The 14,108-nt window shown below is 39.3% G+C and overlaps 1 protein-coding gene across 2 annotated transcripts in view; it reads left to right on the top strand.

Moving 5' to 3' along the window:
* GMDS (GDP-mannose 4,6-dehydratase) overlaps positions 1 to 14,108 on the top strand; it is a 408,259-nt gene that overhangs the window by 187,675 nt on the left and 206,476 nt on the right. The window contains exon 8 of one of the 2 annotated variants that reach the window (XM_085052051.1): positions 1,476 to 1,632. The exons of the other annotated variant lie outside the window; for it this stretch is intronic. Coding sequence (XP_084908177.1) covers positions 1,476 to 1,613 — 138 coding nt within the window. The 3' untranslated portion in view covers positions 1,614 to 1,632. Of the gene's footprint in view, positions 1 to 1,475; positions 1,633 to 14,108 lie in introns of those variants that run through there. 2 annotated transcript variants of the gene reach the window in all.

Here is a 14,108-nt window from a genome sequence, read left to right as displayed (position 1 = left end):
CACTGAGGGATGGGTTGAGGATAGCTTTAGCAGCAGATGATTCAGAAGTCTGAGGTTTAAACCTAGGTTCATATCAGTGGAGAATAGATGGAATATGTGTTTGATTAGGATTTTGACCTTGGACTTGAACTGGCACCTGCAGGAACAGGGTCAACAGCATTGTGCTGGTGAATGAAAACCGGGAAGTCCAACTCACTGGAAAGAAAGGATTCCATTCAGTGCTTGAAGAGAAAAGAATGGAAATAAGTAGGCATTGAAAACTTTTGGTGTAGGATTATAAATTTAAACATAAAATTACAGTAGTAACTCTTAGCATATTGCCAGAAATTGCTGCTGCCTCTTGCTCTCCCTTTCTCCATTGTTTACTCTGCTGTGATCCAGTGCAAGTCTCATGAGATGGTATTAGAGACGATGATCAATGCCACTGAGTTGGAAGAGGAAAAAGCAATGTATCAGTGCTCTTTACATATAAATCTTCTGTGTACAATTTTGCTTTGTGAGGATAGCATACCCTTTATTTGTTGCAGACCATCTGCTAGGTATTTTCAATTATTAGCACAATAGCAAGCCTTAAGAGTACTGAGTACAGTGCTGAGAACGGGAAGAATAACCCTGCTGGCCACACTATTGCTGATACAGGCCAGGATGCTGTTGGTCTTCTGGGCCACCTGGACACACCAGCCTCAGTTCAACAGCTGAGGCTTTTTCTTCCTTTCCTTCAGTTTCCTCTTCATCACCTGCTGATGCTCAGGTTGCGTTCTGTGATTGTGCTGCCCATACCTCAGTATTGTGCAGACAGCAGAAATACTGCACTGATGAATGCTGTGGGAAATCTCGTCAATCTTTATCTTACATAACTAAAAGAGCAAGTCAAAGGTAGGAGTATTAATAGTATTTAGGTATTAATACAGATCAGAAATATTTTCTCTTGCCTTCAATAGAAATTCAGCAGTATTTCAAGCAATAATTACAGAGGACTCATAATTGGGTCATAATTGGCTCCAATTCAATTAATTACATGTCTAGTCAAATGGTGAAAATTAGGTATGTTCCTACATTCATGTTGAAACCAGGGTGCATTTGATATTTAGAATGTATGGGAATCGGCTTCCATTAATTTGTATTTAAATAATGTAAAAGAAAACAATCAAAGCAAATGAGAACAGTTTATAAATAAATAATATAGTAAGTTATTGTACAGGCAAACCAAGCACATTAGGAAACTGTGAAACTGCTTAAAGAGAGAATTTCCATCTTAGTTTGTTTTCTGTTTTGTTTTTTTTTTTAATTAGTACTGATGCTGATTCATACTTCAGTCTGTGATTAAAATGCACAAGAAAATACAGTATTTTTTATTGTCTTAGACCATTTTGCACATGTTGAATTTTAGACAGTAAAATCTAATCTTTGTTTAAATTCCTAGTCAGCATCACCTGGTCTTCTATTCATGATTGTTTTATTTACCATTATAATAGGCAGAAACTGACCCTTGGAAACAACTGCTACCACTGGTGTTGTGGGAAATCCCTTCTCGTATGTTTCTGTGTATGTTTAAATACAAAAACTCTTGCCAGGCAAAATTATTTAAAATTTTACTTTACTCTTGTGCATAAGAATAGGAGTCAGCCAACAAGACTATTGGCTGAAGTGTTTCTAGTTTTATTTTGTTGTTTTCTTGTCGTGTTAAGGATGTGTTGTCTTTTGATATACATTTTACCTTTGTCTGCTAAGACTTGGAGTTTTTTCTGACTAATCTTTCACCATCCCAGCTGAATTCTTGCTTGTGAGAGTTTTGGTTTGTTAAGGACTGTTGGTTATAAAAGGAAAGTCCGTCGTATCTGTCTGTGTAACTATCAATACCTCGTATAGTTATGAGATTGGCTCATGAATTTAAGGCATGTTTATAAATGGGGATTACCCTTTTGGTATGGGCTGAAGTGAAAAATGCTTTTCCTTTCTTACTGCTTAGTTTTTATGTTTACAGTCAGTATCTTCTAATAAAAGTTAAGAAATAATTTTAAACCCTCAGTGATGGACTTGTTTCAGTATGAGGGTATAGCCATCCAGGTATTTTGTGTAGTTCCAAATGAGATTTTTTTCTTTCCATCCGCTTGTCTGAGCTGGGATAACTAATGGCTCTATTAAGCCAAACTGATCTTAAAAATGAATCAAATCTGCTCCAGTTGAGGTGATTATGCACTGAACTGCTTCCATCTAGGTGAAGTAATTTTGAGAGCAGCAAGACTTTTAAGAACCTTTAGGAGAAAAGTTTGATAGACTGTGCTCCTTTGGAACAACTGCTGAACATTCATAAAACTCTTGACAGGTACTTGCTGAAGCTTCCTCGTTTCTAGAAGCATATTTATCAAAGACAATGAGACAATGAGTATTCCATCCTTGATTCTTTCTAATGATTTAAAAATCTTTAATGCAGAACTAAGTCTCATGCTGAAATGTTTTTGAGAAAGCAACATTTTCAAAAAGGAAGTATGCACTTGCCAAGGGCAGAATATTCTTTTATTTCCTGATGTAAATATTTAGGACTTGTGGAGATAGGTGTCCAGGATAAAAGAAGTGACACTTGACCCAGGTAGTATGTTCAATGATCCACCCAAATAATGACCCAGTTCTCAGAATACAATACAGCCAGTGTAGGTGGTCACAGCCCAGTCTCAGCTGGTTTCAGATGGAAGATGTGAAGTTTACCCAGCACTGACCCATAGGCACTGGCATTGCAATACAGACACTTCTTCATGATACAACAAGAGTGCTGGAAAAGCAGGTCCCAGAAGTAAAGACTGTCTTCCCTTTGATTGAGTCTATAGAGAAAAGATGTAGATAAGTGGGTTTCCAAGGTCAATCCATGCTATCATTATTTTAGTAAATTATTTGTACACGCTGCATGTCAACCGAAATATTCCAACCCTACAAAAGAGCTTGTCTTGATGTGAGGTGGTAGATGGCATCACTGGCCTCCAAACAGGTGTATCCCCACCATGTCTCTCATGCAGGATCAAAATAGGATTCTGTGACACACTGTTGTAGTTTCTCTCTCTTTATTGCTGTCCAGGTAGGCTTCATCAGGCTCCCTCAACTCTGTAGGGCACCTGTGGCCCCACTTGACTTCTGGCTTCAGAAACCACTCTTTTATTTCTCTGGTTTTATTTACAAACGTCATAGTGGGACTGAAGACCAAATATTTTCTCCAAGGCTATATCTGCGCAGTGCCAAAATGAACTGGCACAAATTACAAGCATATAGTGAAGCTCTCCTCAGTGTGCATTTCTTCTCCATTCTCCCAGAGAAGAATGGTACAAGCAGAGAACAAGTTGAAATTTAAATAATTATGTTTCTTTTTGTTAGAGCATGATTTGGTGCCAGAAAATCATGGTATAATTCTCAAACATCTTTCAGATTTTGAAAATATGGTAAATCTTCCCTTACGAAGAGAGAACATGTTTTAGTATAACTACGATAGTAACAGTTTCCTTTTTAAGGCTAAATAAATGCTTACATTTTGGTAAATAAGACTGCACACTAAAAGACCTTATAATGCATTTCTTTCAGTGCATGTAATTTAGATTAGACTTCTTGACTATTAGAAATAGCTGCAATTCTCCACAGAGTAACACACTATCATCTTAATTTTACTCATGGGGATGATGTCTACAATAAAGAAAAACAAACCCAAACTAAGTCCTTTGTGGCTTTTTGAAATGCTGAAGTCTGCAAATAATATGATTCTAAATAACTACAGCATAAATGAGAAACTCTGATCATACTTTATTCATTTGTGCATGCACACACATACACAGACTGTATACATGTGTGCATGTGACTGTATGTTTCTGTGCATGGATGATTTTTGTGGAAATTGCTTTCAATTTCATGTAGTTTGAGAGGTTCATTTATGTGCTATTTTGTCTTTAAGTTTGAGATGATTGCTAATAAGAGATTGTACAAGAAAGTAAGTAGTTTATTGCGATACGTGTGAATGGTCTCCATAGTTAAAATATAAAAATGAGGAAAGAAAAGGTTTTTAATTACAATATGTAGATGTTCTGTCTAATATACATCATATGGCATTGGTTTCCAGCAGTGGTGTACTGTAAGTCCAACTGTAAGTGTTGTTGTTAGACCTTTCAGAAAATTATCCTGATCTGTTTCAGAACTGTAGCATCATTTCCCCCTTTTTATTTTCTTGCAGGCGTATTTTCTGTGAGGGAAACACATATGTAAATACTTTTTTTTCTTATTTACAGAGATTTTCCTTTAACTTTCTTTTTCAGCACTTTCAAGTTTGACCTATTAGTGTTTTTAGGCTTTACAAAGCCAGAAAAAAGTGCTTTCCTCAGCAAAACCATCTGGTTTAGTTTCCTGTGCCTCAACAATGATATGTGTATTATTATCAAGGCCACCCCGGTGGTTTTCTAAGTGGTCTTGTTACAGCGGTGGTCTTACAATTCAATTGGAGTGATGGAAAGGTTAGACTAAGGCTTCTTTCAAGTATAAGGTTTCCAAATTGATAAATTATGTATTGTTGTCATATTTCTGACACTGACCTATTTTGCCGTTGTGGCTTGAATGAGGTATCTCTTCCATCAAATAACACAATTACAAGAGTCCTCCTGACAAATTCTACTTTTGCAGCCTTCTTGAGAATACCAAATTAAGGCACTTTGCATAAATAACTGTAAATGTGTGCTTTGTTCCTGTGATTTTAGTTTTCTGCTCTGTCTGGCAATGTGTGAAAACCCAAGTTCTGACAGGGTCCAAAGGGAGCTCTCCTTTCACTTGTTCTGAGGGCTGTAGAAAGCACATGGATGTCAGCAGAGAGACAGCTTAGTGCAGTATATGCACCATCATTACAGTCCACGTCAGTGCAGGCTGCAGAGCAAGGTTTACTCATTAGCTGGTGGCCATATAGGTGCCAAAATAGGTTTCCAGGGTGAAAACAAGCCAGACTTTGGAAAAAAACCAAACCAAACCAAAAAAAGATCTCTTCCACCTTCCAGTCAGTCTTGTGGTGATTTTAACCTGGGGTAGCTCCACATGAGACTGTGGGAAAGAGATGAATCTCATGAGGGAGATGGGATTGCCTGGACCTAGGGAGTGAATGCACCAGACAGCCTGCTCAGGGCTGCAGCTGTGCTTGGAGGGAAACCACTGCCCCATCATGGGATGGAGTGTGTTCACCATAGAGTGAATCTTCACAAAATTTAGCAGCAAAAGCCTCACAAATCTCTCTTCAGTGCTTGTAAATCAGGATTTTACCTTATTTTTTCCTATTGTAGTCTGGATAAAGTTTATGAATTGGGAAAATTTAAGGCAAATGTGAAGGAAATGTTCTCATAAACATTGTCTAGCCTTCTGCATGCAAAATTTCAAATAGTTACTTCACAACACGGAAACCCCTAGTTCATGGGAAAAAATGAATTTTAATGCAAATTAAATGTATTTTTTAATCAGCTAAATCACTTAAATTGACATTTTTCCTTCCTTTCTTCACTCTTTTTCCCATCATGAGTGGGGGGGGGTAAGGGAAGAAAAAAAGCCAACCAGGTGTGTCTACCTTTGAACTCAGAAATTTTTTTCAGTCAGTTGGTATTTGGCAACATTTTAAAGAACGGGAAGCAGCATCTTTTATTGGTAAATGTTAGGCAACATTAATAACAGGTACTGCTACCAGCCCCACCTGTAATAACCCAGATAGTTTCTCTTTATTAACTAATCTATGATTTACAGATTTATTGAAGCTTAGAATAGTGTACCACATTCTGAGAAAGCTCTATAGCATAGTTAGTTTGAATTTTAATAAGGGGAAAAATCCCTTAAAACAGATCATTAAAATTTAATGAGGACATTTTTAAAACCCTATAATGGTTCAATTTACACTGGAAGTCAAAAATAGTTAATGGTGTTGTTATGTCTGTGTGGTAACATCCTCACTATACAGTAATTGTTTTCATTTCAAATTAAGCCAGTTAAACATCATGGGCAATGCATTCCCAGAACCTAAGTTTTTAGTCCTCCAACTTCAGGTCATTTCACTGAAAGAAAAATGTTTCAGATAAATTAAAATGTCAGGGCTCACTTTTATTGTACTCTAGCTGTTAATATTCTGTGCATTATTAAGAAGATTGGTTATCAGCAGAGTGACTGTTCTTTCCTGATCTGGGTATGGAAAAAAAAATACCTTTTTTTTGTTTGTTTGAATGGGAAACATTCCCCAAACCCACAGGGTGCACTTAATATGCCACTTTTAGTTGGAGCACAAATACTTGAATTTTAGCTGTAGGTGTTTTTGGATGAAGCCTTGACCTAACAACCAGCATTAATGATCCAAAGATAGAGCAGCTGAACTTTCCAGTTGGCCTTCCATGGCCCATTTTAAGCTTTCCCTGGAGATGGTTGACTTAGTTACCAGGTTAAGTATGTGAAGAAAGCTTATTGCTGTCTTGTGCCTGATTCCTTTCTCTCTTCCTTTCGAAATCCACATGATTCCTGAAGAGCAAATTTGAGTCTCTTTAGGAGTACGAGGAGCACTGAGTTTGCAAGGTAGGTGAACAACATTGGTGTTTCCCTGTCATGCATTCCCAGTCAGCTTGGCAGTGACTGGGACGGATTTGCTTACTCTAACTTTGGTCTTAATAACAAGCTCTGCACTTTTTAGGAGCTGATTTTTTTTTTAATGCAAGCTGCACATTGTTATTTCTTGATCTGCAAATAGGATGGATTTATTTTTTTTTTTTTTTAATATCAAGTGTTTTTCCTTCTTCCAAGAGCACTTTACAGATTTCTTTAAGGAGCACTAAATGGCATTAGTAGAGCCTGAACTACTACTTCTGCCTTAACCTCTATCAGGCAAGATGTTGCTCTACACACTAACAGTTTATCAAGGCAACCCTAATGCTCTAATACAAGGCACACATGTTGCTTTTGACATAATGAAAAGTTGGTACAAATCATATGATCTTGCTGCACTGTGCTTTATTTTACAAGAAAAAGTAATGCTTTGTGTTGCTAATGCAGTATATTACTTATGCAATACAGGCACATTTCCCCCTTCCTATTAATTTATTATGCTGCATTTATTTCCAGACCAACATTACTTTTCCATGTCTGGTGGGAATTTCTGTCTTCGTCTGAGGTGTTTTAAATTCAACAAGCATAAGGTTTTTAATATATCATGTTCATTTTAAAGGGGAAATAATTGACAAGGGAAAAATATTTTGTATAGCCTTTTCATTTTGTTGCCAGTATTATTGCTGATATCCAAGGCAGATACATACTAATACCACTGCAAGTTTAAAACTGTTCATCTTCCAGATTAAAAGCAGATTTTGGAATATTGGAAAGCTGTCAGGAGGCATGAGATAGAATGGTCTTCCCCACTGCTCCAATACATTCATGTTCCATGTTTATGTTTATTTGATGTTTTATTTCAGCCCATACACCTTGTGCCTCACATGCCCTATCGATGGTATGCACTGCTGGATTGTGTTTTTCTGAGTTGATAACAGTGGTAGCAGAAGGGGTACTGGTTTGCTGTAGAGCAGAACTCTGCTTTACTCTGCTTTCTGGGAATACCAAGGTGGAACACCAAGTGCCTTCCCTTCTCAGGACCCTCTCCAGGCTAACTAGTGCCTCATCTCTAGAAGAATCTTTTCTTTTTTATTTTTTTTTTCTTTTTAAAGTATTTTAAGAGCATGTAGTAGCAATTTAGAACTGGTGTTGGTTTTGGTGGTTTGTGCAAGTTCTTATGGTCTGAGCACGCTTAATGTAAAACTTTAATCTTATGTACAGCATTTTAATGGCATCTTAAAAATATGGGTGCTATTTTAGAAAATATATTATTTGATATAGGTAGCCATAAAGGGTAAGGACATGTGTGAAATGCTCAAGGTCCAAGAGGACTGTAGGGCAGTGAGTTCCCTCACTGCCCCCTTGGAAAACCTGAAGAGTGATGGTGCTGAAAACCAACTGCAGGAACTGGTTTGGAGTGAAATCTCCTTCTAATAATATGATTATTGGCTTTGGTGGGACTTCATTCACTGTGTCTTATGTTTGTACACAGGGAGGCAGAAGCCAGCAGAAGAGAAAGAGTCTCTGTGCCTGCCCAGAGCTACACAGTACACCTGTGATAGGACAGCCACAACTGGGCTCTAAAAGTGACCTCAGGAGACATTAAAATGCCATTTAACACATTACCAATAAAACCAGAAGCATAATAAAGAGTTTTCACCTGGCCTGCCCAGTGCCAGTTCTCAGTCTCAAGTTTGACAGAATGATGGAATTGGTGCACAACTGCCCACTCCTTGTAATTAAGTAAATTGGACTTTCCATAAAGAAGGCCTTTTTGTTGCTGGTGTTCATAAGGTCACATCTAAAGAAGGGCAGGGTAAAACCAACAAGCACATGTGTAAAAGTATAGCTGGAAAAGAAAAAAGTTTGAGTAAAAAGTCTACCCAAACTGAAAGTAAATTAGTCATCATTCTTACCACAATAATTTTGGCATAATCACTCCAACATAAAATAGTGTTAAATAATAGCAGAATCGTGTACATTTGACATTTACCTTTAGAATACACTAAAGTCAAGAGAAACAAGACTCAGTTCCCTTGGCTTAATTTGTTCATGAGGTTTGGGAACAAATTGTGTCATGAAATTTCATGCTGATGCTTGGCAATCAGTTGTGCTGATTTGTAGCAGTCTGATCATTTAAATACAATGTGTCATAAATATTTCAAGTAGGGGAAAGAAAGTCCAAATTCTGAAATCATTATCTTAAAAATGTCTTGGATGGTTGTTTATGTTCTGGAGCTGCTTGCAAAACAGTTGACTCCTAACCACGCTGATAGTTTTATTAGAAGTGTCTTAAAGTGATCCTTTTTCACTCCTTCGGTGATGCAGTCTAACTTGTCACTGCAAGCTCTGTCTGCATTGGTTTTAGAAAGTACTTCTGGAGCTTACAGTGTGACTACACTTTCTTGGAAGGAAAAATCACACACACTTTTCTATTTCATGAAGGCAGATAAAAGCTGGAGAATAAAACTGTCTGTAAGCAAGGACAAAATTGTGGTGCTCAGGATGGAAGCTTGGATCCAGAATCCCACCCAGAACCAATTCCCCAGCTGATAAATGGAGCACTGTCTGGCAGGGAAAAGCAAATTCATACTCAGGGGTACCACCACCACTAATGGTAATACTGCATTATCTTGGGAGGACGTGAGAGCAGTACAAGATGGGCAATAAGACCCCAGTTTATTGGGGAATGCTGTGCTCTCATCACCTGCTCTCAGGCCAAAGTGAGCCACCAGCTGCCACTGTGCTTGATTCTGTCTGTGAAAGGAGACTGAAATTCCCTAGCCTGAGTGGGTCACAAACCAAAAACATGCATAAAAAGTAGAAAGCATGTGAATTAGATGTTGATGAGTTGTTTTCTCACGGAGTGAAGAGAGATGAGGGAAGGATGTGCTCAGTAGACATGTTTGACTTGAGAATTGTCCTTAACGCCAATTAGGCTTCTACTCTTGAAACTACAAGAGGCTGGCTCTGCAGGATCCCATTTACAGGCTTATGAATATTCTGCATTTCTGCAGAATTAGTAATTTTGTATTGGGCCCAGAGAGCCAGCTTGGCCTGCCCACTTGGTTAGGGAAGAAGACAGCAAATGCAGGTTCCCTGCGTAACCTCCAACCACAAACAGGCCTGTCAGCCTACTGCTGCTAAAGTAATCTTTTTACAGATGATAAAACTAGTCACTAGTGATGCAGATTAGATTGAGAACATCCCTGCAGTTGTTTCTAATTAGCAGAAGACCCAAGTGATCTTAAGCTTTGCTTCCTACTGCTTACCTGCATGGTGGCAAAGCACACAGCTGGACTGTGGTCTTAACTTACACAGGCATCTGATCAACCACCTATGGTAGACCTTTTCTTCCAGATTTCACCCTGAAATCTAGAAATTAATGCATAGATACTTTTTGTTAATGTCTTCAATCCTTTGGTGGTAATCTTTTTAAAGATGACCCATATAATATTTTCATACCAAATTTGTGTCCTCTTCTGCTAGAGGTTTTTTAGGCACCAAAGCTGACAAGTGTCTGAAAATATAAAGTACAAGGCTTTTTTTGCTTTTCAGTTGCTGGAACTTCATTTTTTGTTCACTTTTGATAGAGCCATAAATCCCCATAGTCAGAGGAGAAGAAACATAACAACAAAGACTGAATTTCAGTTAATGAAAGAAAATACAAGAGGAGGATAAATAAGGGAATTTGAATCTTTAACAAAAATACTTAAAGGAAAACAATAAAATTACTTAGTTCCATTAGAATTTTCAATATATTGAGTTTCTTTGCATGTACACACAGCAGGAATTAATTGGAAGTAGCTACAATAATATTCAGAAAAAACTTGCCAAGTTGTCTGTTCAACAGAATTTGAATTAAAACAGAACAAGCAAAGGGCCTAAGAGAGCAGGGCTGCTCACAGAAACAAGAAAGATTTATACCTTGAGCAGATTGGATTTGTTATTCAGTGGCTCCTATTACTGTGATGTTTGTTGCTTTATTTAGATGAACAGTTTGGCTCTGGCTGCCTTTCTTCCTGCTGTCCAGAAGACTTGGCACGTTTCACGTCGTGCACGGTGCAGTTTGAGAGGGAGACCTGCAAAAGGACATCCACCCAAGGCGAGCTGGCAGACAATAGCAGAACATCCTTTCCTTTGGAAGCTACTCATCAGGAAAGCATTGGTCCAGCCTCTCTGTATTTAGCTGAATGCAGATGAGAGGCGTGATTAACACTAATGAGTGACCGGGGATTTATTGTTTACTTAGAGATAAGGCATGAGCTTCCTTCGTTGGCACTTTCTGCCAAATCGTTTGATCCTAGTTCACTAAGTCTTTTATTATTTGTTGTTGCTCATTTTGATAGTGGTAGTTGTTGTTGCTTTAAGTGATTTCTTTCACCAAAATCTTTTCATCACTTGTGCTTTTTTATTTTATTTTATTTTTATTGTAAATTTTCTGAGCTGTTTGTCATTTGGGCCACAGTACTCTGGAGGTCCTTTACGTGCATCACATGTTCTGCATCCAACAGTGCTTTTTCTGTTCAGTTCTTGCCCTCCTCCCCAAAGCTGAAATAAATCAAAGTAGGTTGAGACTCAGTCGCAATAAATCAAGACCTGTCCAAAACTGGAGCCTGCCCAGTCAAAATGTCATAGCTTGGCTTTCACTGAGGATTAATTAAAGGCCTGATATAAAGCCCAGATGTGCTTCAGGAGAGTAGCAAACTGCCTGGTGGTGGCTATGCTAAAAACCAAGTCTCCCCATGAATCTGCCCACCCAAGAACATGGAGGAGGATAAGGCTGAGGAAAAGAGAAGAAGGGAGGGAAGGGGAGGGGAGGAAAGGAGTAAACTGAATCAAGCATGATTTTATAGCATCTATGTTGGCAGAAAACAAGACGAGCTCTATGCTGGAGCACCTCTGAAAAAATACAAAGCCTGCATGTGTATATCTCTAACACCCTTAGAAAACATAATTGTTAAAGTGTTCAGCATTAATTGGGAGTGGAATAAAACTAACACAGTGAGTGAACTTTTGCACTTTTTATGGTCAAATATATATATATATATATATATATATATATATATATATATATATATATATATATATATGTGGCCTGTCCGATGACTGAGCTTGCTCAGTGCCTGTTTTACGTTAAATTCCTGAAAGTCATCTTGACTAAAATAGGTTAGCTGAAGATTCCTGTGGCTCTGATAGTGACAGATATGGAAATGTGCATGTTTCTAAATTCAGTATATTTAAATATAAACATATAAAATACACTTAAATTACATGCTGCTTGCATTATGGCCTTTGTAAAACTCCAACTTTTGTTCCAGAGGTACAGTGATTTAATTGAACAGTGTGCATGGAATGACCCCTTTTAAGAAAGACAGGCAGTTAAAGAGTGTTGCATCTCAGTTGTGGGACACAATAAATGGTTATTCTCACTCTCTTTTGCAGGCACGGAAATGCAATTTCCTGGGGGAAAAGAAAATTAAAATAATAGTACCTCATTGTTTGTATTGAATTAAATGATTTCCTGAATAAGATTAGTCCAACATTTAATGTCATAATTGGTTTCATTTTCTTTGAATTTGCTGCATGTAAGTAATGAGTACATACACATGTTCTGATGAGATGCAGTGTTAAATTTTCATAGACCTGGGCATGTGGTTCTGGGATGGCAGGAGAGATCTGCCAAGCAGTGCTGCCCTATGCCCTTCAGTCTGATGTAGTGAGTCACTGTTTATGCAGCAGTCAGTTTTGATGCCCTGGATATTCCTAGGCATGGGAAGTTCCTATGCACATGTATGTGGTAGATTTGTGTATTCATTTTCTTATATATCTTCTTAGAGACATGACATCTTTTCTAGCCTCACCTCTGCCCAGATTAAATGAGTGTCACCTTGCAAAACAGGCAGAAAAGCAGGAGATAAGGAGCTGGACAAGAGGCGTAGATTAATGTCTTATTTCTGCAGAATGTGAGTATATCAGTTCCTTGTTAAGGCCCCAGAAAGGTCTGATGAAAGCCAGGGCTTGAGGGAAGTTTGGTGTCAGGCTTCCCAGTCCTGCTGCCTCTGTGGCTTGTCCTTTCTACACATGGTAGATATGTGTTTGTGCCACCTTGGCAAAGCAGAACCATGGCAAGCCTGGTCAGATGGTCTGTGAGTAACAGGTTTTGCTTGTCAGCAGTCCCTCTTCCTTTGCAGAGAGGAAAAACCTACTGAACCTGATGCTTTCCTCTGCTGAGTCATTGTGCCTCAGAGGAGCTTGCACTGCTGGTTGGGTACACACTCCTCCATAGCTCACCAAAGGATAGATTATGCCGTGTTGCCTCGTGCACGGTTCTGTCTCTAAAGGAGCCTTTAGCATTACTCGAGCCACCTTCAGTCTTCCTGCTCATTTCCCAAGTCTTTGCTGCAGACCTTTCGTGTTTTCTGCAGTCCTGATTTTTACATGCTATCCATTTGGTTCATCAGACTTTGCCTACACTGTTCTCTTCATACCCTACTTCCAGCTGTAGTTCCATTGTAACTCTGGTCTCTTCCATGCTCCCAGATGATGTGTTCCTCATACCTGTTTTAGATGGCAGACCCTTCATGGATCTCACTGCTATTGCTGCAGTTATTGCCACTAACTTTAGCAGGTGCTAAAGTGTGAGTATGCCAGGGGTCTTCATTGGTGGTTTGCTGAGAAGGTCCCTGCCATGTTGCTGTGGTTGTTAGTTTCAGGGAGCAGCAGGAATGGGGCTGCACCTTGAGGGCAACAGGCTATGCACTGACAGTGACCCCCGCACAGGCAGTGCTCTCCTCCATTGGGGCACAGCCCTGCAGGATCTGAGCTGGATGGGCAGGGATGGGTGAGGGTAACAAGGGCTCATCAGCAGCCCCACCCAAGGCAAAGTGATGAATCAAGTTTGGAGTTCATCCAGACTTCCAGTCAGGAGCAACAGAAGGGACCAGAGACCATCCAGGAGACAGTGAATGAGCCAGTGCATCAGAGAACAGGACAGGGCCAAGACATGCCTACAGCACAACTCAGGAAAGATTTGGGTATCTGGGTCTGGATAGAAATGGAGCCTCTGGACCCATGGGTAGAGTGAGCCCTGACAGTGTGCTTTAAGAGCAAAAAGAGAGAAGGGGAAACTTCTTGTGAAGGACCTGTGCAGTGGGGGAAGTCAAGGAACCACCACCACAGTACGTTTGGTTCAGCTAAGTGATAATAAAATGTAACTGGAGGTAGAATGGGAAAGGTCTGGAGTTTCATTTTAATTAAAGTAGGGGATTGACCCAATTAACACCAAATTACAGTGTTTCTGTGCCCCAGCATATTGGGCTGTAGAGAGAAGCCCTGTGCATGCATTCCCTCTGGAGACAGAGTGTGCCTTGCAGGGCTGCTTGCCTCTGGGAACAATAGTTGGCTTTCAGGCAGCCAGTCTGGCCTCGGTGCTCCAGCTCCCTTCTGCTCTCAGGGGCTGCTGTAAAGTCACATTTGGGAATGCATTACTGTGTGGGAAAGCCTGGACCAGAGAGCACCAG

The sequence above is a fragment of the Lichenostomus cassidix genome, chromosome 2, assembly GCF_008360975.1.
Source record: "Lichenostomus cassidix isolate B80296 chromosome 2, HeHo_3.0, whole genome shotgun sequence".
Classification (NCBI taxonomy): domain Eukaryota; kingdom Metazoa; phylum Chordata; class Aves; order Passeriformes; family Meliphagidae; genus Lichenostomus; species Lichenostomus cassidix.
Note: the sequence above shows the minus strand (reverse complement) of the source record. Positions and strands in the feature narration are given on the sequence as shown.